General features: G+C 41.9%; 1 protein-coding gene and 1 long non-coding RNA gene across 5 annotated transcripts; one reads left to right on the top strand and one right to left on the bottom strand.

Annotated features, from left to right (window-relative positions):
- Positions 1–1,635: 1,635 nt before the first annotated feature.
- LOC119312956 lies at positions 1,636–7,540 on the bottom strand. 4 transcript variants are annotated; one of them, XR_005151487.1, is made up of 5 exons: positions 7,433–7,540; positions 5,770–7,087; positions 5,549–5,681; positions 4,439–4,517; positions 1,636–2,291 (listed from the first exon to the last, which is right to left on the bottom strand). It is a non-coding gene; the product is annotated as an uncharacterized LOC119312956 (long non-coding RNA). The 4 variants fall into 4 exon arrangements; XR_005151486.1 differs by lacking the exon at positions 1,636–2,291 and having other exon boundaries at positions 2,306–4,517; positions 5,770–6,209; positions 6,308–7,087; XR_005151489.1 differs by lacking the exon at positions 1,636–2,291 and having other exon boundaries at positions 2,305–4,517; positions 5,549–5,659.
- Positions 7,541–8,275: 735 nt separating this feature from the next.
- LOC119310738 (stomatin-like protein 2, mitochondrial) lies at positions 8,276–11,346 on the top strand. The gene is made up of 8 exons (XM_037586377.1): positions 8,276–8,695; positions 8,785–8,934; positions 9,126–9,183; positions 9,301–9,393; positions 10,050–10,082; positions 10,660–10,751; positions 10,839–10,898; positions 11,001–11,346. The coding sequence occupies exons 1-8, from the start codon at positions 8,276–8,278 to the stop codon at positions 11,202–11,204; spliced, it is 1,110 nt and encodes a 369-aa protein (XP_037442274.1). The 3' UTR covers positions 11,205–11,346.
- Positions 11,347–24,112: the final 12,766 nt, after the last annotated feature.

The following is a 24,112-nucleotide window of genomic DNA, read 5'->3' as shown; positions in this document are numbered from 1 at the left end:
TGGTCTGACAAAAACACGTTGTGTTGTTCACGTGACACTTAGTTGCGTCGCGTGAGCGGTGAACATCACAAGTTGTCTTCTCTCTTTTTTTTAACACGGGTGGGATAGGGTTGTAGGCTTCTTACGTTCAATCCCGGTTATTTTTGCAGTGCAGTCTTTTTCTCCCCTCTATCCTGTTTTTAGCGGGGATTTTGAGTCATCAGGTGTTTGTTTTCCCTTATTTTTACTTCATTTTCTTTCTTCTTTATTTTTTTATTATTATTTTTTTCATTATTCAAATTTCATTTTTTCTTCTTTCGGATAGTTTTTTTTCTTGGGCTATTTTTATTTGTCATTTTCTCGATCAATAGAGAATTGGTTAGATCTCATTCATTTTGGTAGCTATGGATTTTGGACATCAAGTTTTGTGTGTGGTTGACATGTGTGTTCTGTTGATGGCCTGGTACATTGTTGCCTGTTTTTTTTCAACTGGATGGTCCCCAATGCGATTGCAACTGGGCTTGTAGGAGGTTGTCGGCTAGTTTGATGTCCACCACTAGACATGCAACTGCAAGTGTTACAACCCGACTGCAGCTGCATGGCCCCCATTGTGAATGCAACTGGGCTTGTAGGGGGTTGTCGGCTAGTTTGATGTCTATCACTAAACATACAACTGCAAGTGTTACAATCCGGCTGCAACTGCATGGCCCCGAAGCGGCTGCAATTGTGCTTGTAGAGGGTTGTCCGCTAGTTGCATGGCCACTAGTAGACATGCAATTGCAAATGTTGCAACCCGGATGTAACTGCATGGCCCCCAACGCGGATGCAACTATGCTTTTATGGGGTTGTGCATGTCCTTCGCTAGGCGTGCAACTAAAAGTGTTGTACCTGACTGTAACTGCATAGCCCCAACGTGGCTGCAACTGTGTTATAACATGAGGGAAGCTAGCCACAAAATCGAAGCTCCGTTACATAACGATGGATGAGGACAACACAACCGAATAAAAGCCCATGTGGTAAACAGAACAACGAACAAAGTCAGATATTCATACGACTAGTATAATGCCCGTGCGTTGCCACGGGCCTTCTAATATTTTTGTTGGTTGCATATTGAAACATGATGCCCTTCAAATTTCACATGTGTAGAAAAGATTTCCAGTAACAGTCGACAAATATACTTGATGCAATGCATTTCCATTTTCCCACTTCACTTGCATCTCCATTATTTCTTTTTAGTTGCAATGTATTAAAATGTAATTTGGCAACATATACATGAAGAGCATAAAATCATATACTTCCTCCGTTCTTAAATATAAGCTTTTTTAGAGATTCCAATACAGACTATTTGCGGAGCATAATGAGTGAATCTACACTCTAAAATATGTCTATATACATCCGTATGTAGTTTGTATAGAAATATCTATATAGACTTATATTTAGAAATGACGGGAGTACAAAATAACCCAACACACTCTTGTAACGAATAAATTATTATTATCTAGAATATAAATATAATGATGATAAAATAATTGCATGTATCTTGATTATGAAAATAAAAAGATAAATATACTTGTCTGTGCTCGTTGGAATATCAGCCAACAGAGAATATAGGTTGTGAAATGCTATTTCAAGTGCGTTATTGAAGTCCCTTGAAAATCTCAGTAATTTCAATATCTCATAGCTTTATTCTCTACCAAATGTGATGTAGAGTGAGTCCAAAATATATACATGGTATGCATGTGTGGAGTGAGTCGCATCCTGCTTTGTAGCAACATAGGACATTCTCTAGATCACTTGTTTGGCTATTATCTTCGGAACAATTTTTGCTATTTCTAGAATATTTGACACTTCTCTCGTGGCATAATAACCACTCCTCTCAGTTCACAAGGGAGAAAGGAAAAGAAGCTAATCTGTTCTAGACAAATAAACAGCCTCCCTCAAAAAGGAAAAGCTACTCCACGCCTCTCACTACACATGCACAACACACATCCCTTATCCCCACCTCGCAAGGCACAACTTCAGCAACTCACATGGCATAGTCGCCGCTTTCTCTCCCCGCCACTGCTCCTCTTGTCCCGCTATAGCGTCATCTGCCGGCTCCTCTCCCAGCCTTGGTGTCAGCCATCGCTTCCTCTCCCTGCCACTACGTAGACCACCACCCCCTCTCCTAGTCTGGTTGATTTGTACCCTTGATCCGCGATAGTTGCCGACCTAATGCTATTGCCTATAGGTAGTGGCTGATGGACCACGCCCAACCGAGGGAAGCAACAACGGCGCCGTAGGTAACATGCATACACACCGTCGGTGGGCGCCTGAAACAATGCCATCAAACATGCATGAGCAACAACCTCAATCATGCCTCCCTGTAGGTTAATTCTTCCCCTATTTTATCGTGTTTTGTTAGAGGGATCTCAAATGAACTATTCATATTCAGCAAAAGTAATAAACAAAAAAATTCACATGTATCTCTGAAATTAAAACTGCGCAGCAAATTTGCGGTGAACTTCATGGCCAATAATGAATTTAATTGTTTATAGGACAAATTAAGAAATAATTTCTCAGAGAGAGTAATAACTGACCCAGTAGTCAATTGTTGATTGGAAATGTATGCTAATATGGCTCGGAGATGCAATAGAACAACTGAAGGATTGCACTTGAAGATCAAATATGATAACTCTGAGCAGTCTATGATCACAAGTTGTTTAGGCTCTGGATCTCAAGTAGCAGCTCTAACAGGAAGGGAATAAAGTGAACTACACTTCACAAGAAACAACAATATTGGATTTCTTGTTACCTTGAATACTACCAATTGCAAAGCAAAGAAGAGAATATTTTCAATTATTTCTAGTGTCTAGCAATCGCAAAGGTTTAAATGTAACATCAATAGCAACTAATAGGCCCTCCTAATCAGTGTCTATATGAATGCAACAATGTACCTTTTTATCTCTATGTCTTCTACATAATCCAATTCATATGATACCCTTGGTTTTTCTGAACTTGAGGGGTAACAGTCTACACATATTTGTATCCTAGAGCCGACCTGACATGCTAGAGCCTACACATATTTGTATCCTAGAGTCTGCACATATTTTTCATGTCTAGATGAGTCTCGAATAGACGACGATCGTGTAGATCAATCTTTTCGAAATGATATAACAAGAAGAGAAGAAAAGGTGTAACAAAAAAAGGAAAGGAAAGGAAACGCGGGTCTACTGGGCCTGGGCTGCTATGTATGCATCTGAAGGAAAGAAATATCAGGGAGATTTTCTGATTGATGGTTGATTGTTTTCGTTCTGCTGTAAGGAAGTGGATCTGTCGAGGCCTCACATGAGTCCATCGTAACAAAAGGAGCGGTGTGGCATCTATTTGTAGCGGTGGGTCGAACGAGATTATTAGAGCCAAAAACCAACACTAAAACTGGACATGGGAGGAGATGCATCCGTTCCTAAACAAACCGGTGGGAGTGAGGAATCGCTGCAAGGGAAAAAAACCAAAGGAGGTTAGGATCGAACGAGACGGTGGAAGTGGAAACGAACTCCCCTTTAATAGTAGGCCATAAATTTGGAAGGCAACCTTTTACAAGGAAATATCACGTATATTTGTTGAGATGAATGATCATTAAATTCCATACAATTTCTCTCCTAAGAATATCTAAGACATGAATCTTAAGAGTAATAGTAACTGAAGAACAACAAGCAGCTAGAAGCCCTCGATGGTGACACAACAGTTGAGGTTGGGGGTATGCAGCTTCATTTCTATGAGAAGTCAAACATTCAGGACCAATCCGTATAGGAACATGCATAAGAAAATAAGAGTAATCTGAAAATGTAAGGATTATATTATTTTGTCTTCCTGAGTTCGCTTCCCAATGAAATATCTATCATTTCTTTTTATTGCAATATCAGAGCCCCTCCACTTTCCATTTTGTTTTTAGTTACAGTTCCAAGTCCTTCCTTCAGCATATGATTATTTCTGTATGACTAATATGCTTCTGCATCTGCATATGATTATTCTTTTTTGATAAGTTGTCAACAGTTTAGGCCATTAACTAATGATAACACTGAGAGGCAAAGCGCAATTGAGCAAAGTTTTTTTAGCAAAGAACAATAAATTGGCAGGAGTCCTAGATCCTCCGTGCAAGATACTATTAAGTGCTTCAAAATATATAGTTCAATGCGCATAAAAATAATTAAGCCACTAATACCATGATGCAATTATTTATTTTCTTGATATAGAATAGTAAAGTACAAAATTGGCAGTTTAACATTCACATGTAGAGATCAGAAGCTCTTCGGTTAAACTATCTTTGGATTGTCAGTCAACGCCCCACTTGTGGCCATTCATTTTCTTGACTTGAAGCAATACCCTACAAAACTACTTCACAAAGAGGCTCAAATTGTCGCTGATAGTCTACACGCTACACATAAATCATGGAAGGGGCAAACACTGATAACATTACCATTTGAGCCTCTTCTATATCTAGTCATAGTATTCCAACTATCCCAAAGAAAGAAGTTATCTGAAAGCTGCACTCTAACCTGCAACAATAAGGGGAGAAAATTAGAAACACATAGGCTAGATAAAATGATTGTCATGATCTTAAATAAGCAAGCAATAGAGCAGTGTCGTTCCCACAAAGGCAAATGACAGAGTACAGCAAAACTTGAAGTACCAAAACCATCACATCTTGAAATGTGTTGTTTTCTTCATCGACGGATCTAACAGAAATGAATAGAAACATGATCGGGTGAATGCTTGCAGTATGGAACAATAGATCGACCATGGGTACAAGAAATGAATTAAATCCAATATTGACTAATCTCTTCACTCATATCTAGTGCTTTTGCAAGAAAGGAATTAAATTCCATATTGAGCAGTAGATCTCTTGCTTTCAGCTTTACTTGATTCTATTGTTAACTGCATTCCCAAAACATAATGCTCGCATTCAAAAATTTGAGTCATCTAGCAAAACGTAGTTTAATTTATAAAGTTGTTGGTGCAGGCATCCACTCTGCCTCTGAACCTCCATTTATCTTGTTGTCATGGTCATATTTTTGCAGAATTTTGTTAGAACCATCAAGTGAGCTTGAGTTAGCTCAGAAGCTTATATGCATCTAGAACTTTAAGTTATACTCAAAACTCTACAGAAAGGTGAAAAAACTTGCTGGAACTAAGAACAGATCATGAAATGTTGCATAAAGTAGTGCCACACTAAATACAACCATGCCATGGCTGAGAAATCAGCTGCACAAACACCAAACTGTTTTGGTAATTAAATTATTCACTATTTCAAATCGTAGAAGGGGGAAACGCATGAAAGACAAACACCATAGATGACAAATAAAACCTGCAACGCTTTCGTTGCGGACCCCCAAGCAGCACTTGAAACTAAAACTTGCACATACCGCAATCCACATCCCAACAAATCATGCTAGTCTAGTACACAAAAGCTCCAAGAAGAAAGGCATGAACTGTAATATATTCAGAAGTTGTCCTGTGTAGCCGTGAGATTAATGAGACAAGAAATCACGAGTACAGACGAGGTTTCAGAAAAATAGTACGGAATCACCTTCCTAGGCCTGATGCCTCCAGCTGCGGGTAGTAGTGCGAAAGAGATAGATGCCAAGGATGACAAGTGACATCATGCAAGCCATTTTAGAAATTGCTCCATACCTGCATACTACAAGATCCTTCAGCACCATCTGTAATGGCATCAGATATCTGAACGGTAGAAGCAATATGACAGATTAAGAACTTGGTAACATTATATGTGGAACCAAGGCCATGTACCTAATTAGTCACACGCCCCTGCCACCTGTCGGATCCACACGATAGCTCTGCGTACCAGTGAGGATCCGATGATGTCATTGCCTAGCTTCATAGGAGGGATCCTACAGCCACGCTTGCGCCACACCTCATCACAACTGTGTCATGACGTCTTGTCCAAGACGAGGGGGAAATCCGCCAGTCCCGTTTCCTTAGCCATGACCTTCGCTGGTAGAGACCTGACTCTACTAAAATCTCTAATATATGACTTAAAGGCAATACAATCAAACAATAGAAAGGGAAAAAAATAAATTGATTATCACCATGGTGAATGGAGTAGATGTAACCATATTGTAGTACATCTTAGAGCCGGTACCGAGGATCACGATGACATACTCATGGCTAAGAAAATATATGATTCTGGGCAAGGTACAACCATGCATACTCCTTTGCTCCATGTTCATCTAATTCATATGCTAATGTATAAGCTGACTGTCAATGGAGCAAATAGAGAACTATGTGCAGGAGCTGAACAATAATTCTCAAGCTGAAGAACAAATACCTCAAGAGAGGAGCATAATGGAGCAGCAGTTCTGGGAGCCCCTCGCCTCATGGAGTGGCGCAGAGGTAGGCTCCTCGCCCCGGCGACTGCGTGGTCCTCGCCTTATGGAGGTGTGCGACGGTGCGGTGGCGTCGTCATCCTCCTCACCTCCGAATTAGTCTGAAGTTTCTAAAAACATTACTCTCAAAATCAATATTAAATGAAGGCGATCTTTTAGTTCTAACCATTTCCCAAACAATTTAAAAGACTGAACACTTGGGCAAATACACGATGGTTTCGCTGTTACTACCCACGAGTGCTCACTTCAGCAAATTTCAGCTAAACATACCCAAGACTTCACTTGCAATCAATTGTTCTGTTTTGATCCAAGGTGAGCTATAGTTGTTCAATTCCCTGGACATAGTTTGCTCATAGCAACCTTCATGGCACTGTTTTGATCTACAGAGCCTCGGCACACTAATGAACCAGATAACAACCTTGAGACTTACAAATTATCTCAATCTACCTACCTGTCAAGATGGACTTCGGCGCCGGCCCACTGATCATACTTAGGAACTCAGAAAATATACCCACTCGAAACTCTCAACTTGCTCATACCTCATAAAAAGTCCAGCTAATATAATGCTCTGGAAATGATTGTTCACTTCTATAAGAAGGTCGAATGGCATGTCCTACATGTTGGTTCGTTATGAATCAATTGTTGTCATTCGCGCGCAACAACCTGATCAACGACCGTCACTGACATATGCAAGACCGACGGTTCTCTGCCTCTAGCTTCCCCTGCATTAACAAATCGGAACACCATTAGGTCCATAGTCTATGATGTAATTACAAATGGTGACATTATTCAGCAATAAAGTACGCAAGACTCGGTGAACACCGCAAAACAATCTCCTGCATGGATTCACTCTCCTATGCGTTTAGTCTGCTCTTCCCATAACGTATACCAAACTGTTCCGGCCAAACTTGTAGAACAATAATTTCCTAATTGACTGCTCATATTCACTCTTTTACGAAGCTTGCCAAGTTCTGTCTGGAGGTGCACTACCAAGGCGAAGCCTGAAACCACTTCTTCTGTTAACAAACCAAGCGTAAATGAGGAGCTCCTGGTCGGAGAAAGCATACCTCCGTCGCGGGAACCATGCCGGGGAGCTCCTGGTCGCCGGGTTGCGCGGCGGCTGCCGCGGCCCCCTCCTGCCGGTGGTAGAGGCGGCAGGCGACCCAGAGCAGCGCGGCCGCCTCGGCCTCCGCGAGCGCGAGCAGGCCGAGGAGGAAGCCCGCCAGGAACCCTGCGGCAGCCATCCCGGGCTGAGCTCCTGACGGCGAAGGAGACAACGTTGGGGGGTAGGGAGGCGGGCACGGGTTAGGGTTTGGAGGGAGAGGAGAGGGGTGAGGCGGGAGGAGCAAGACGGCAGAGGATTCTGCGGCGGCGGCGACGACAGCGGAGGATTTTGCAGCTGCGGCGACGATGGCAGCGAAGGATTTTGCAGCGCGAGCGTCGACGGCATCCACACCCTAGGAAATACGAGGGAGAGGCAGAGGGGTGGCGGGTTTGGGTCATGAGGCAGGCAGGGCGAGGGGCCGCGGCGGCGGCGGAAGGCGGGAGGCGGCGGCGGCGGAGGAAGTGGGATATGAGGGAAAGAGAAAAGGGTTCATCGAGAGGAGGGGCGAGAGGAGCGTGCGTCGAGGGGATCGAGAGGAGCCTAGGTTTTTTTAGTGCGTGGGGTGGGACAAAAATAACCAGCGAAAAAAACCCGGAAGAAGTACCATAGAAGTACCAAAAAAGGCCGGGTGAGGTGGGACGAAAATAAAACCCGGATCGCGACCTACCACCTGAGACATTGAGAGTAGAGATGCCGACACGCTACTTCGGCTGAGTTAGATATAAAAGCCCAGTCGTCGTCCGTCTAATCCAGTCAATCGAACAAGAAATTTTCTTCTCGAGAGAGAAAGAAAAAAGGCATGACAATGTCGACGGCGACCCGGATGCTGGCGCGCCGCGCCGCCCCCGGCCTCCTACGCTCCGCCGCCGCCGCTGCCACAGGCCCCAGCCCTGCCCTCGCGCTGCCGGCGCTGCTCCAGGCGCAAGGAGGAGGACGCCGCTGGTACCGCGCGGCAGGAGGGGACCCGTCGCCCTTGTTGTACGAGCCGCCGCCGACCCCGGCCAACCTGGGCCTCAGCATCGTCCCGGAGAAGAAGGCGTTTGTGGTGGAGCGCTTCGGCAAGTACCTCAAGACCCTGTCGTCGGGGATCCACCTCCTGATGCCCGGCGTCGACCGCATCGCCTACGTCCACTCGCTCAAGGAGGAGGCCATCCCCATCCCCGAAAACTCGGCAATCACAAAGGACAACGTCTCGATACAGATTGGAGGAGTGCTATACGTCAAGGTTCTTCTCTTTTCGATGCTTCTCTAATTCGAATCTAGTAGTATCGGTTTCTCAAATTGAATTGAATCTCTAATCCATCTATGATGCAGATCGTCGATCCTTGCATGGCCTCGTACGGCGTGGAGAACCCCATCTATGCTGTCATCCAGCTTGCGCAGACAACCATGAGGAGTGAACTTGGCAAGGTTACCCTCGACAAGACCTTCGAGGAGAGGGACACGCTCAACACCAACATTGTGGTATGTAGTATAACTTCATCTTCATCTTCCATCTATCTTAGCAAAGAATCTTGGGTCACTTAGTGCATACACATGGGGCTGCTCTGCTCTCTAGTCTGGATGGTTAATGTTTAGCAACTTTGATGGCAATATTATTCTCTTCACATTTATATTTTAGATGCTTCACGTTTTCTTTGTTTCCCCAACTACAGAAGTCAATCAATGAGGCGGCAGATACTTGGGGTTTGAAGTGTCTTCGCTACGAAATCAATATGTTTATTTTCTTTCTTTCTTTCTTTCTTTCTTCAACTGGCTGGCTGGCTGAGCGTTCATGGGGAGAATCATATCACTAATATGTTCACTTTCACAATCTGTCTATCTATCTAGGGGACATCACTCCTCCAGAAGGAGTCAAGAAGGCCATGGAGATGCAGGCCGCAGCAGAGCGCAAGAAACGTGCTCAGATCCTCGAGTCTGAAGGTAGCTTTTACTATGCTCTCCTTCTTTAACAACCTTCAGTTTTTATCTGATGATAAAGTTGCACAATGAATCCTGCTTGCTACCTGACTAATGATAAAGTTGCAAATCAAATCATGCTTCCTGACTGATGCTGCCAACTATGTAGTGTTAGATTTCATTGTATGGCAAACTGCTCTTCAGTTTAACAACATTTTGTTTTTAAATTGCACAGTGAATCCTGCTTGCTACCTTACTGATATTGACATATACTAGTGCTAGATGCAAGTTGCAAACTAATAAATCCTGGTAACTAACTGATGTTGCCAGTAGATACTGTTGGAATCCACCTACCATACTGATGTTGCCAAGTAGATAGTGTTCGATTTCATGAGACCAAAAACTTGTATGGCAAACTGCTCTTCAGTTTAACAACATTCTATTTTTATGCGATGATAAGTTGCACACCGAATCCTGCTTGCTACCTTAAGTTGACGAGTGCCCTTGTTCATCCCATGTGCTAGATATAAGTTGTAAATTAAATCCTGCTACCTGACTGATGATGTTGCCCATATAGTGTTAGATTTCTTCAGACCAAACTCCGTTTGAGCTATTACACCATGTTTGGTACAATAAAGTACAGATTTAACTCCAGGTTTTGTTTTGTTCTCTTCTGGCAGGTGCTATGATGGAAAACGCAAACAAAGCAAAGGGTATGTGACATCTGTTTTGCTCTGTATTATCATCCTGCTCTGCACTGCAGAGTACTATACTTCTTGTATGCTGGTACATGCATGATTTGAGGAAATCCTGTTCCCCTCTTAGTTTCCAGAAGCATACGCATAGCATTATACTTTCTTATCCATGTGAACATACTACACTTGCTGTATGCTGCTACGTGCATCATTTGAGGAGATCCCGTTCCTCTGCCTTCTGCTATCTAACCTTATTTTTTGAAAGCATGCATATAACATTATACTTTTCTTATTGTGAAACACGCTATTCTTCCATTAAAAGTCAAATATTTGGGTGTTTTTTATTCCTATGTTATTGCAAGTCCTGCTAAACCTCGGAACTGTTCTCCCCTCTACCATATCTAGACAAATAGAATAGTCCATTTATACAGAATGGTAATGATAATGCCGCCTCATGGACTTGTTCTTAATTTCGTTCTGCCTGCATGTATTTTTCCTCATTACTTGGAAGAAATGAAGAGTCATTCTCGTTTCTACTGTTATTACTTGCTTGAAAACATTCGGCTTAGCTTGTTTTTTTCGATGTGCACATCAGGTGAAGCTGAAGCAATTCTTGCCAGGTCACAGGCCACTGCTGAAGGGATCAGGATGGTCTCAGAGTCGTTTAAAACTGAAGGCAGCACAGAGGTATCACATTTTTTTTCATGATCCTTCAATTAGAATTTTTCTTTTGCCTAACAAAACATACATGGCTGCTTGTAATTTGTGCTGTAGGCTGCCAGCTTGAGGATTGCTGAACAGTACATCAGAGCATTCAGTGAACTGGCTAGAACTGTGAGTTGTTGAATCTTAATAATTATATACACGACTCTTGGCGTTTGCTAGCTGATATGAATTTTCGTTGTACTGATGCATGTGTGTTTTGCCAAACTGCAGACGAACACGATGCTTCTTCCCAGCGACGCAGGCAATCCGGGGACAATGATTGCTCAGGCCCTCCAGATATACAACCACACGTACAAGCAGAAACTGACTCTAGGAAGCCCCAGCCCCAGCCCCAGCAAGCGGGCAGAAGAGGCTGATTTGTCCCTTGGGATGCCATCCGTGAGCGACCTCGGCACCTTTCAGCACCAGAAGTAAAGTATTGAGTGGGGATTCTTCTTTTTTTTTTCCTTTTCTGTTAGGGAGGAATGAATAGCTAGACTGGATAGATAGATTGGTAGGAAGGATCACGAGTGAAGTTTTGCTGATTCGGTCGGATAAAACACAATACTTGGTCGGTTAGGAGCAGCTTGAGAGCAAGCTTTTGGTCTGTCTATATGAATGGGTGTTGTTATTACATGAGATTTTAGTTTTATATCAACCGGTTTTGGTGCAACAATGTTTTCAGCTTTTCTTCTCAAATTTTTGTTGCGTAAACTGTACAGTTTTTTTGGCATGAAATCCGTCAGATTTTACAAAAGAAGGTGAAATCTGCTGCCTAAGTTGTGCAAGGTTCGTTGCTTTGAGCCCATGGTGTTCCAGGAATGTAAGAAACTTGTAGATTTGGTTATCCTATACTGCGCTCGGCACGCTGCTGGGAGAACATGCAGCGCGCCCATTTGCGCTGGCCCATGTCCGGGCGGCCTGTTTTAAAAATTCGTTTTTTATTTATTCTTTTTTTTATGTTTTCATTTTTTCTACTTTAAATAATTTCGAACCTAAAAAAGTTATAAATTTATTTAAAATAATTTTTTTAAGTAAACCATAAAATGTTTGCAATAAAAATTGTTTTCTCACTCAAAACATGTTCGAAATTTTCAAAACAAAATTGGGCAACAAAAAATTCATGATTTTCCAAAAAGTTCATGCACTAAAAAATATTAATGAAATTTCTCCAATTCAAAAAAAATTCATGAATGGAAGAATATCCTAAAAATTCAAAAACTGTTCTTAACTTAGAAAATAGTTTATTCATTCATCAAATATTCGCTGCTTCTAAAAATGAACATGTATTTCAAAAATATTCGTTAAATAGTAAAATGTTGGTGAATTTCGAAACAAATTCCACCAATTTCCAGAAAAATGTTCATTGATTCTAGAAATATTCACCGATTCAAAAAAATTGTTATAAAAAATCACAATTTTATAAAATCTTTGCAATTAGTATAAAATAGTCGTGAATTCAAAAAATGTTCTTGACTTTAGAAAATGTTTGAAAATTTGTAAAAGTATTCATGAATTTAAAAAATATTCAAGATTTCAAAGATATGCACGAGTTTAAAAGAATGTTCATGATTTCACGATACCGAGAGTGATAGTGTATCTCGGTGATGCAGCAAAATATGGTCATGGCCATTCAAGATTACGATATATTCTTTTCTTACGTTGCAACGCATGGGCCCTTTTGCTAGTATATACCTACTCGTATACGATGACTCAACCAGCGTATAGAATCGAAACTTTCTGTGTAATCGGACTAGTACTAGTTAACCCCTAGTCACGCTTATGGCCAAGTACTAGTCCTGGCCGCCCCGTTCGCCCCCTCTCAGGGCCGGGCCTGGCTTCAAGTGAAGAAGTGTCTACATGTAAAGGTTTCGCATTGTGTACATGAACATCTTTAAAGTTTGGGTTATTGCCATCTGATCTCACCTTGAGGGCCCAAATTATGCTCGAAGTACTAAGATTTTATATCCAGAATACTTTTCGGCCGATTACGCCTCCAAGACGACCTCCTACGAGAAAATGTTCTATAAGGATTAACTTCTCCTCGTCGAAACAATTGATTTTGCTATAAAAATCATTTTCATCCAAAATCGTATTCCAAAGTTAGAGGCATTAGAATGCGACCTACCACGAGCAAAGAGGTGGCGCGACCCATCTGACACCCATATAGCTGATGTCTGATGGGTAGCACCAGTGATTGCCTGTTTCACGCGAACAATTCGGCCCTGAAGATGGCCTTTACTCGAAAACCGTTCAACATGAAAGTTGTCCGTCTCGTCGAAATGGTTAAATTTTCTTTTGGGCTCATCTTAATCAGAGGTTGTTTGTGGCCTGTGAGACGCGAAACCAAACTGACGTCTTGGACTTAACTAAACCCGATTTCAATTAATTTTAGAAATATTTGAACGGGATTTGAAGTTCTTTTGTTGTACGGGAACTCCAGCCGCCTCATAAATAGATGAGTGATGACGGCCGATTGAACAACACACAATCGATCAAATCTATCTACCACCTTTTACCTTTACTTTTACCTTCTCCCTTGTATCTTTCTTCTCGATCTTCGTTTCTTCTTCGTGAAGGAGGGCAGTGATCCATGATGCCCTAGGGGTGACCAGGTCGACCTAGGGCATCCCATTGCCGCCGCGCGCCCTGAAGGGGTTCCTCCCGAGCGTGTGGGGTTTCGGGTCAACAAAAGCATCCTGCCGGATTGCTTGCATACCCCGCTTCCGACCGGGCCTCCTTCGACGTGAGCTGCGGTGTATCACCCCCAACATCGACGGTGACATGTTCGTGTGTGAACACACTTTTTGGGGACTCCACTGGGGACGAAGCTTTGAACGGTCTCCAGCCCTTTGTTACTACGAAGAGATCGTCATCTAGGGTTTGCAATCTATAAAGGTATCCAATCCCCTAGAGTAGATGCAAATAATTCTTATGGTGTTTCTAGATTATTCAATGGGTATGCTCTATCGGCCAGCCCAAGTTATTTCAATAATGCATCTAATTACGTGCAAAGGCCGATTCAAAGTAATTTACATGCGTCAATTTCTTATGATACTGGTAACATGCATCACACGTACTCTAACTCTCATGCATCGGCAACCCCAGAAATCGTTATGCTGACGAATAACATGATGAGTTTGATCAATCAAGTTGAAACACCTCGTGTAGATTCATCCAAAAAAAGAAACACTTTGTGTGGAAACTTCTAGTAGCATGTGACAAAGTGTTTCTCATGCACTCCTCCTCAAGTGCCACAGCGCGGTAGCCCAATTATTTTTATGTGGGCCCATAAATAGTCCCCAGCAGATAAAATGACATGGTTTAGTTGTAACGGCAGTTTGTGTGACATGAGAACTGATCATCATTGATGGCAGTGTAGGTGCCCTGGTTGCGCGACTTCTATCGGCTGATGCACTATCGTTATGAACTTATGCTGGCAGTAACACGATCCCTGGAAGATTATTTGCCCTTAATCACGTATTTCTTCGGGCAATTAATTGCCTCTGTTTAGGTGTTGTGGTGTAGCGGGAGGCAAACTCAGAGGCTGACCGATGGAGCTTAGAGGGGAGGGGAACTGTGCCTAGCTGCCATGTGTGTGAGGAAAAACAGCACGCTGTTGCAATCTAATGTGCATATAAAGGTTGCGTCAATGAATTCGCATAGGAGGGAGTAGTGATTTGTCTAAGAACTACTCCCTCCGTTCTAAAATAGATGACTCAACTTTGTACTAGCTTTAGTACAAAGTTAGTACAAAGTTGGGTCATCTATTTTGGAACGGAGGGAGTAGATTTTTGCATTGTTTTTTGGAAATTTAGGTTTTACATAACCACGAGTTAGTACAATCCAGAAACGTTGAAGGTTGTTTCACCTGAATTTGTCCTTAAAGAACAAACAATTCTATATTGTCTCGTATAACGCAGCAAACTAACTAACTAACAAGAAGCCTTGCAAAGACAGGATACACATTGTTAGTTTATAAGGCAAAGCAGCTTCTTTACGAACAAGTAGATTGCAAGAAGCTGCTCTGCCTTGTAAAAACTTGATACACATTGCCGATTTTGGTTACCCGGTAATTAGACAAATTAAGGTGCTTAACAAAAACCCAAAAACGCCCTTGTCATCTGGTATGGAATGACACCAACAATCTCCCATCTCCACCTCAGCTGATGCTCTGTTTGTTTAACCACGAGCCATCCTTCGAGGTGAGATTGTTATTTACCCCAGACGACAAAAAAACATAGACACAACACAATGTTTTTAGTTTTTACACCGCCAATCCGAGCCTAGCCGACGATGATGACCCAATATCAAAAAATGGTGGGTGGGCACATCACAGCCTTAAAGTATCTCCTTGCATGCCTTCCACTGGGTTGCACTCTCCACCGTCCACATCATCGGTTTTACATTGTGATGAAGATTTTCTTTTGTGTTATGTTTTTCCTTCACTAAGAAAATCGAAAACCTTGTTAATGCATTATGTTTCTAGAAAGTATCGCGTGGTTGTGGAAATGGGTTTGGTCTTTGGCCCTTCCACCCCTGTCTATTTTGCGTCATTGGTGTCAATTATTTGTTGCTTAATCTTATGTTACTGTATGTTTTTTGTTTATTTGTCTTCTCATATGTTGTATGATACTTTGTGTGTTACCTAGTACTCTCATCTATGTTCCCTGTCTCCAACACCCTTTCAGTATACGTGTCAATTGTGATATAAGAGGAGTGCCAAAATGCCATCTTAAAAAAAGGGGTGCCAAAATGGCACAAGTACCTCTCCTCTTTCTTAAAGTATCCAAATCATGTCTTTGAGTTTTCGGGCGGTGCAATATCATCCACCCGCACAGCCAACTAGCACCACCATGGGTCTCCAGTCAGTCTTTTACTCTTTAAAAGATCCGTCTAAAGGAAGTTAAAATGTGGACAACCGACAAATTAGAGTATTCCTAAAACTCACATAATAGGCTTTATTTTCCATGATCTCGTACAAATACATTAAATCAAAGAGTTGGCTAGGTGCATCGTCTTGATGATGGGCAGGTCGGAAGACCAAGAAAGTTTTGGCTGTTTTAAAGAGAAGTTAACTACTTGTTTAAAGCTCTACAGCCTCCTATCTGTAGAAATTGTAGGATGCTGATATTTGTTGTCGTGTTGTATTGATTTGACTCTCGTAGGGGTATATATAGAGTACAATATGAGGGAGAGAGACTTGGAGTAGGGGGCAAGTTGTACATGGTTTAAACCAATCCTATCTCTAACTCCCAATCTCTAACTTAAACATATTTATACTTCTAATATCCCCCCTCAGTCGTAGCGGGAGTGAAGCGGACAATTTCGACTGAATTTGAAGTCTTGCGCTTCTGCCGTCTCCTTATGTCGTCATCAATTGCGCTGATGGGTCAGCACCTAGGGCGGTGACTGCGTCCCCTTCTGGTGCCTTCCTTGTCTTCTCCTCTATTCCCTCCAATAGTCACAGCAGGAGTGGCATAGACGCTAGTGACGATGCGGACGCTGTTGACTAGAGTTGTTGCCGATGAGTTGTTGTAGACGTAGCCCTGTATGTCGATGTCGAGGTAGCCGATTATGTGGTAGCTGTGGTCGAGATAGTCGTGGTCGATGGTGCAGTCGTTGTGGATAATGAAGCCGCACAATGTCGGAGGAGCAAAAAAAATACGCTATGACGGAGCTACAGACTTGGACGATGTACCTTGCGGATGTCAGAGGGTGACGTCGGCGATGAGTCCACTGGTTTTGCCAGGACTGGAGGAAACCCATCGATCAAACGTCGGTTTTGCCAGAACCGTGTGGCCGTGTAGGGGTTGTCACTATAGTGACGCCATGTCGATGCAGGCATGTCGTCGTGGATGACACGGTTGATGTCGTCCTCGTGACACGGTCATTACCATCATCGAGGTCGTGTCTTGCAGTTATACTGTCAGAGGACGCTAAAGATGTCCATCTTTGGATGGGGCGGCGGCAGTGTGTTGATGAAGATGTTGATGTAGACCTTGGCGATGAAGTGTCGGCGAAGACATTGCACCGGCGTGTCGAAGATGATGCGTCGCTTGAAGGCGTCTCTCCGCGGCGATAAAGTGTCGATGCCGAAGAAGTATGTTGGCTTGTAGCCTGACGTAATCATACAGCTGGATGAAGTGGCATAGGGTTGATGCACAGGCGTCGTTGATGCAGGTGCAGGTGGTCTCGGTGTAGGTGTCGATGCAGTTGCAGGTCGGGTCGGTGTTGTCCGCGTACCAGAAGAAGACGATCCGTGTATGACCGGAGGCACGGCCGACGATCAGAGATACGATTGATCAAAGCCGCCGGTGCTCCAAGTTCGTGCGTCCGTAGACACGTATGCGTAGACGTGACTGTAAGCTTCATCTGAGTGCATGCACGTACCTCGGACTGCTGGTTGCTTCATGTCCCACGTCCTGGGAGGCTGCATGCGCATCTGTTTGATGGTTTAAACCAATCCTATCTCTAACTCTCAATCTCTAGCTTAAACATAATTATTCTTCTAATACTATCTATACCAGGACAAAGCTCGTAATAAATGATCATGAACAATTGATCTATCAAGGACTAGTGAATTGATGCCATCAAATTCTCTTATAAGAAGCAAGGCTTGCCTGCGCAAAAGTTGAATAGCCATTTTATTTATTTCTTAGAATTGATCAATCCCATGCATTATTTGTTGTATGTTTGGCCTGTAGGGGTTTGAATTTAATGGTTATAGGCATAGAAGGCACCAGGACTTAGCAATAGATAATCAAAATTACAACATGCCACTACCGGACTAACGAAGCCATGTGCAAGTTTGAGGGTTGGGAGCTAATAGCAACAGAGAACGCTGGTGCAAAATCGGATAGCAATGTGGCCGTTGCGGCTTACGTATGATGTACATGATGTGCTACAAGACCCAGAAGCATTGCTGGAATGCAATGTGAACGCGACAAGTGGGTGGGCGTGTCCAAGAACATTCGTTCCAGGCGTCCTCACACGACGTAGCTCGCGCCGCCATTTGAGTCCCTGCAACAGAACGATTGAGCATTGATCTTTCACTCGGATAAACTACCGGTGATCATGCTACTTTTCAATTGCTTAGCTAATGGCAGAATAAAATATAGTACCAAATGTAGTTATGATGATATCAGTTAGATGCTGGAGTTGTTTATTTTTGTTGCTAAACTAGCTGACGAATAAAGGTGGCACTACTTCACTATGACAACGATAACTTAGCTTGACAACTTATTCCTCGGCATGACTGAATTGTGCAGTTTTAAAACTTGCCTCTATAAAGAAAGTACTTTTGCAAAAGTAACTTACAAACTCTATTGTTTAAAATATTCAGGGTAATTGGATTAGAGAAGTACTGCTAGAAATACTAGATCATATATAGAGTTGTTTAGTGCCTTGCACTTGTATAATAACAACTCGACAAAGTACTCTTGACCCTGGAAAGCACAAAAAAGACACATACTAGGTCACGTTGTCTTTACTTAGCTTGCTTTACTGATTTTTCATGAAATTCGTACCAATAAAAAAGATCAATAAAATTCTACATTCTGACAAAGAAAAAGAAAGTAAATGGAGCGCTTGTTTTAAACTCTCACAGTCTCCATGCATCTTTCGGATGCAGAGGCCGGGGGTTATCCTCCTTTTCAAAAAAAAAAATCTCCTATCTACCAAAGGACAAGGCTCATAACCATGGGATCCTGAGTCACTATTGGAGGACCTATGAGTTGATTGAATGGCCTACCATTTAAGTTTCTTAAATAAAGCAATGCTTCTCATAACCAAAAATGGCTCACTAGCGTATAGTGTATGATCCAGCGGACGCCAGACCAGAACCGAACAAACTGATTGCTCTCAAGAAAAGGGACCGACCCCGCGTCGCTCGTGAGAGTGGCATGGACGTGGACTGGCTGCACTGTGCCAGGCACCGTCTACCCTAGATCTCTCCTCGACGCCACCGGAGGAGGTTGCCGGCTGAAGGCCACGTGGCAGACGGTTGCGGGGGCGGGTCTTCTCAAGGTGGTCTCGCCGTAGATTGCCGTGACCATCGAAAGGTCTTCATGAGGCTTTCTCTCTATAGATCCGGTGCTTGACTTCATTTGGGAGATGTAAACTATTGACGATGGCTTGTTGTGTAGCGGTGGTGGTCACACATTGCATCTAGCTGCTGGGATCACGTAAAAGTAGTGGCGATAACACATAAGTGATGTTGATGGTGGTGCTACTCGAGCTCTGGGGTGGAAGCCTAGATCTGACCCGAGTAGGTTATACCTGGAAATGACGTCGTGTTTATGTCGTTACCTTGTTGTAGGCATTGCTCGGATATGTTCAGACTGGTTATTCAGAGTGAAAACCAAGATTCTAGCCTTGGATGGTTAGATCCGATGGCGGCGGTGTTTGAGCATCGCTCCCTTCTTGAGGGTGTTGCTATTGAAGAACATCGTCATCCGTGTGATGTTATGAGATGGTCGGTGCAGATATGGTGATTGTTGTAGTTTACCGATCGTGTATATGATCGCTTTTTTTTCTTCTCACCTACTCCCTCCGTCCACCAATAAGTGTACTTCTAGCTTTTGTCCTAGGTCAAAGTTTTAAAACTTTGACCAACTTTATAGGGAAAAGTACTAGCATTTATGACACTAAATTAATATCACTAGATCTATTTTGAAATGTACTTTCATAATATATCAATTTGATGTCATATATGTTATCACTCTTTTATATATAGTTGGTCAAAATTTCAAAACTTTGACTTAAGACAAAAGCTAGAAGTACACTTATTCGCGGACGGAGGGAGTACGCATAGCTTTGGTTTTATATGACTTTGCTATTTGCCGGCATGTTTTTGTGTGTGTGTTGGTGTTGGCTGTCTGCATTTTAGCTATGCAGAGACTGAGTGTATGCTCAATGTGTTTGTATTCTCTTGATGCTCCATTTTGAGCCAATAACACTCGACCTTAATAAAAAATGAAACTTCATTTTTACATTTATTTAAATTATCATATTCCATTTCATGCATTATTTGTTCTGTCCCTCGATACTGGAGATTTATATTTCATAGGTATATGCATTGTCGGCATTAGGAATTACCAATGAATAGCCAGAATTACGACATGCACTCTTTAACTAACACCCATCTGAGAGGCAACGGAGTATATAGTATCCTTGCGAAAAAACCAAGTATATATGGTGCGTCTAATCGGGGAAGTGGATTTTTTGAGCTCGGGATTCCGGACACCTCTTATCCTTACCCTCCAATATATCTGTGAGATCTGTGCTAGACAACTAACTTGCCATGTAAAATTTTCTGTTTTTTGTTTCTTCCAAATAACACAACATATGAAATTCAAATTTTGCGAGATAACAAAACATCCTTACTACAATGTGGGGAAAAACTTTCTGATTTTTTTTGTCCGGCATGAATATACAAAACAAGATTTTTTTTATTCAAAAATGTTTTTTTAGTATTTATGATGCACGAAAAAATCTGAAAGTTTTTTTTCAACATTCTAATAAGAATGTTGTGTTGTGCTGCAAAAATTGAAGTTCATCTGTTGTTTTATATGAGAGAAACAAAAAAGAGAAAAATACTTGCACGAATCGTGGCTAGATATGGAGGTGCCAAGGAGCCTAAGCTCCACAACATGTTTTTGGGTCTAACAGAGGCAGAGATGTTGTACACGTGGTTGAGCCTGAGTGTGAGTAGACATAGTGGAGCGATTTGCGGGGCGAGTCTATGGCCGTCTGCTCGAGGCGGACCCATGCGACACCATATGGACTCATGCTACAGGCCGTCCGGGTGGTCGATTAATCCCCTCCTCTCTAATAAGCAGCTTTGTAAAAACCCTGGTGATACTATGGTCGATATGGTGGGCATGGAGGAAAGTTCGTACATGAGGACCAGGTTTAGTCCCCTCTGCCAACATTCAAGTTTATCAAGAACTACTTAGATGATCTCGCTTTCATCCCTTGCAAGAAAGCATTGAGAACACTCCTGCTCAGCCAGCTAGATGGATCCCACCATCGGCTGGGGCTGTGAAGATCCATGTAGATGCAGCCATCGGACACTATGGAGATAGAGGAACTCGGGATTTTCCTTGTGCTTCGGTGACTGTAGTTCGTGATCTGATATCACCAGATATTCTTGAAGCAAAGGCGAGCAGTGATACTTTGGCCCTGGCGATGCACCTGTTGTGCAACAATGTTATCATAGCAACTGATTGCCAAGGGACAGAGAACAATCTGCAGGGGGATTATCTTGGAATATCGGCAGCAATCATTCATGAAATAAAGCAGAAGATGAAGAGTGTGGGTTCAGTATATTTTGTGTATGAAAGTAGAAGTTTGAGTAGAAGCTCATAAGTCTGGCAAAAGCAGCTAGTAGCTTAGATTTTGGGCACCATTTGTGGCTGCTGGATAGACCAGATATCATTTGTATCCGTGAAAACATTCTGAGTTAATAAAATGTTTCAGCACTAAAATAAAGCATCCAGTTTCTGATCAGACAGACCAAGCTATTGCACAATTGCTTAGCTGGTGGTACAGACTAGAAATGATAGTAACTATAATTATATGACTAAAATGTTTCATGCAGCGGCACATCATGTTGTTATGCTAGTAGTCGTCTAATTGTATTGTTTTTTTACTCCTAAATTGTAAGAACGTTGAAGTTGTAAAGCACGTGCAAAGAGACTAAAGAGGTCATAATATATCCATTACGCACAAAGTAAAGTGTATTCTTCGTCACTCAACTTATGACAACTTATTCAATATCAGGACTACTATCCTCCCGTTATGTAATGACACCACTAATTTGGCTCTGACGATGAGAACATAGCTAGACAACTTATTCCTTAGCATGATTTAATTGTGCAGTTTTAAACTCGCCTTTATAAAGAAAACAATTTTGCAAAAGTGTAACTTACAAATTCAATTGCTTAGAATATTCAGGTTAATCCGATTAGAAAAGTATTGCCAGAAATACTAAAGCACATATATAGTTGCTTAGTGCTTAGCAATTGACGAAAAGAACTCGACAAATTATCCTTGACTCTCGAAAGCACATAAAGAACATATATTAGGTAACGTTGTGAAAGTGTACTTCTGCTCGGGAACTCATGCAACCGTGATAAACAGTATAGGAAAAAGGTTTTGCAAAAAAACATTGTGAATTTTCTACATACGTGCAAAGAAATTTGAACAAAAATATTCCTAATTTTCTGAAACAACAACAACAAAACCAATGCTCCAAATGCTTTCAAAAATAGTACTTTTGGAGCATGAATTATTCTGTTTTTTTCCCAGAGCATTTAGGAATGTTTTCCCTTCACCAAATTCTTTACATATGTATAAAATTCATCAATTGTGTTGCCAAAAAAATCAGATATTTTTAATCTTTTACTAGTTCTTGTGATCTGCTGTTCATGAGGGAGCATTCCAGCTCGCGAGCAGAAACTCCATGTTAGAGACGTTGCCTTACTTAGCTTGCTTTTACTAATTTTTCAAGAAGTTCGTACCAAGAAGTTAAAGACTAATAAAATTCTACGTTTCCTAAAAGAAATAGAAAGTAAATGCATCGCTTGTCTCCTATCTACCTAAGGACAAGGCTCGTAACTAAGGGATCCTCAGTTACTGATGTATCGCAGGACCAATGAGTCGATAGCATGGTCTACCATCCAAGTTTCTTATATGGAGCTATGCTTCCCAGCGCAAGAGATGAATAGCTATGCCATTTTATTTCTATATCTCACAATTGTCAGATTTCCATTTCATGCATTATTTGGTGTGCCTCTTGATACTGAGATTTAGATTTAATAGGTTAGGCATTGAAGGCATTAGGAATTAACAATGGATAAGCAGACTTAAGACATGCACCCCGGGACTAACATGGCCATCTGAGAGGCGACGGAATTCCTGGTGATATGGTGGTTCTAGTGCAAGAAGGTGTTGTACACGATGTGCTATGATACACACCGGTTCTGGGCGGCATGACCGGGGTGAGAGTTAACATGGTCAAGTGGCAGGGCGTGTCCATGGCAATCCGCTCCATGCAGGATGTGTTTGCTTCAAGGAACAATCTAGAGTCTATTAAAATCAAAAATAATATATGTGGCAGGCCATCTAAGCTTCCGGATAGTGAACAATTTATTAAGGGCAACGTTAATGCTAACGTGAAGCAGGTGCTGCGAGATGCCGTCAGCGGGTGCCGCCACATGCTGCATCGACTGCCTTTTTTTTGTTGTTGGAAACATCAGCAGGAGAGGCTCCATCCGTGGGTGCCATGTGTTCACTAGTAGAAAAATCCCCATTCGTATCGGTTCGTGAGGGCCTTTAGTCCCGGTTCCCGGTTCTGGAACCGGGACTAAATGGTCTTCACTAAAGGCACCCCTTTTAGTCCCGGTTCTTATACGAACCGGGACTAAAGCCCCTTCACGTGGTCGCTGTCTGGAACTCCGCCTTTAGTCCCGGTTGGTAACACCAACCGGTATCAAAGGTATTTTTATGATTTTTTTTTCTAAATTTTTTTTCAGGATTTTCAAATTTCTGAATTATTTTACAATTTAGTCTCTAATCACCCCTCATCCCCTCATCACTGCTCAATTTAACCTCTAATTTCTAATCATCCCTCATCATTCAAAATCATCTAACTTTTCGGCCGGTCACCCATCCTCTCACTACTCCAGCCTGAGCACGCTTAACCTCCGGGTTCTATTCCCCCTCGTTTCCAAGTCTGCACTTGTTTTTTCTGACAATAGTAAGATGTCAATCCTATTAACCCTCAGGAGTTTAGCTTGAGCATGAAGTCACACGTTTCACTGTTTGAGTTTGAAACTGTTATTCTAAAAAACAATAATTATTTAGTAACACTAATATTTCTTGAATAATAAGTTTGACTATAGTTTGACCACATTTTGACCAGATTTGACCAAAATTCAAAAACAAAACAGAAATAATTATTTAGTAACACTAATATTCTTGAATAATTATGTAGTAACACTAATACTTCCTGAATAAGTAGTTTGACCATAGTTTCACTAGATTTAACAAAAATTCAAAAAAAAAGAAATTTGGGCATAACTTTTTTTCCTTTTAGAATTTGAGGATTCTAAAAAATTGCAAACATGCCGTAGGCTGTCAAAATCGGATGCGGAAGTTCGTGCTGATTTTTTTGATAATTATGCGTTTTTTTCGACATCGTATGCAAAAGATATGGCCGTCTTACATTTTCATAACACTTTTAATTTTCCTAACTAGTACAAGTAGTAACATAACTACATCTCGAAGGATTTTAATTTTTGAAGTTTTTATCATTTTCTTTTGCTTTTTACAAAATT

The sequence above is a fragment of the Triticum dicoccoides genome, chromosome 5B (assembly GCF_002162155.2).
Source record: "Triticum dicoccoides isolate Atlit2015 ecotype Zavitan chromosome 5B, WEW_v2.0, whole genome shotgun sequence".
NCBI classification, from domain to species: Eukaryota; Viridiplantae; Streptophyta; class Magnoliopsida; order Poales; family Poaceae; genus Triticum; species Triticum dicoccoides.
This window is presented reverse-complemented; position numbering and strand designations above follow the sequence as displayed.

Bases quoted from the DNA above. Each gene is read 5' to 3' on its own strand.
- LOC119310738 (XM_037586377.1), top strand. From the start codon at position 8,276: ATGTCGACGGCGACCCGGATGCTGGCGCGCCGCGCCGCCCCCGGCCTC. The intron at 9,394-10,049 runs GTAGCTTTTACT...CTCTTCTGGCAG, and splicing joins TCAGATCCTCGAGTCTGAAG to GTGCTATGATGGAAAACGCA. The intron at 10,083-10,659 runs GTATGTGACATC...TGTGCACATCAG, and splicing joins AAACGCAAACAAAGCAAAGG to GTGAAGCTGAAGCAATTCTT.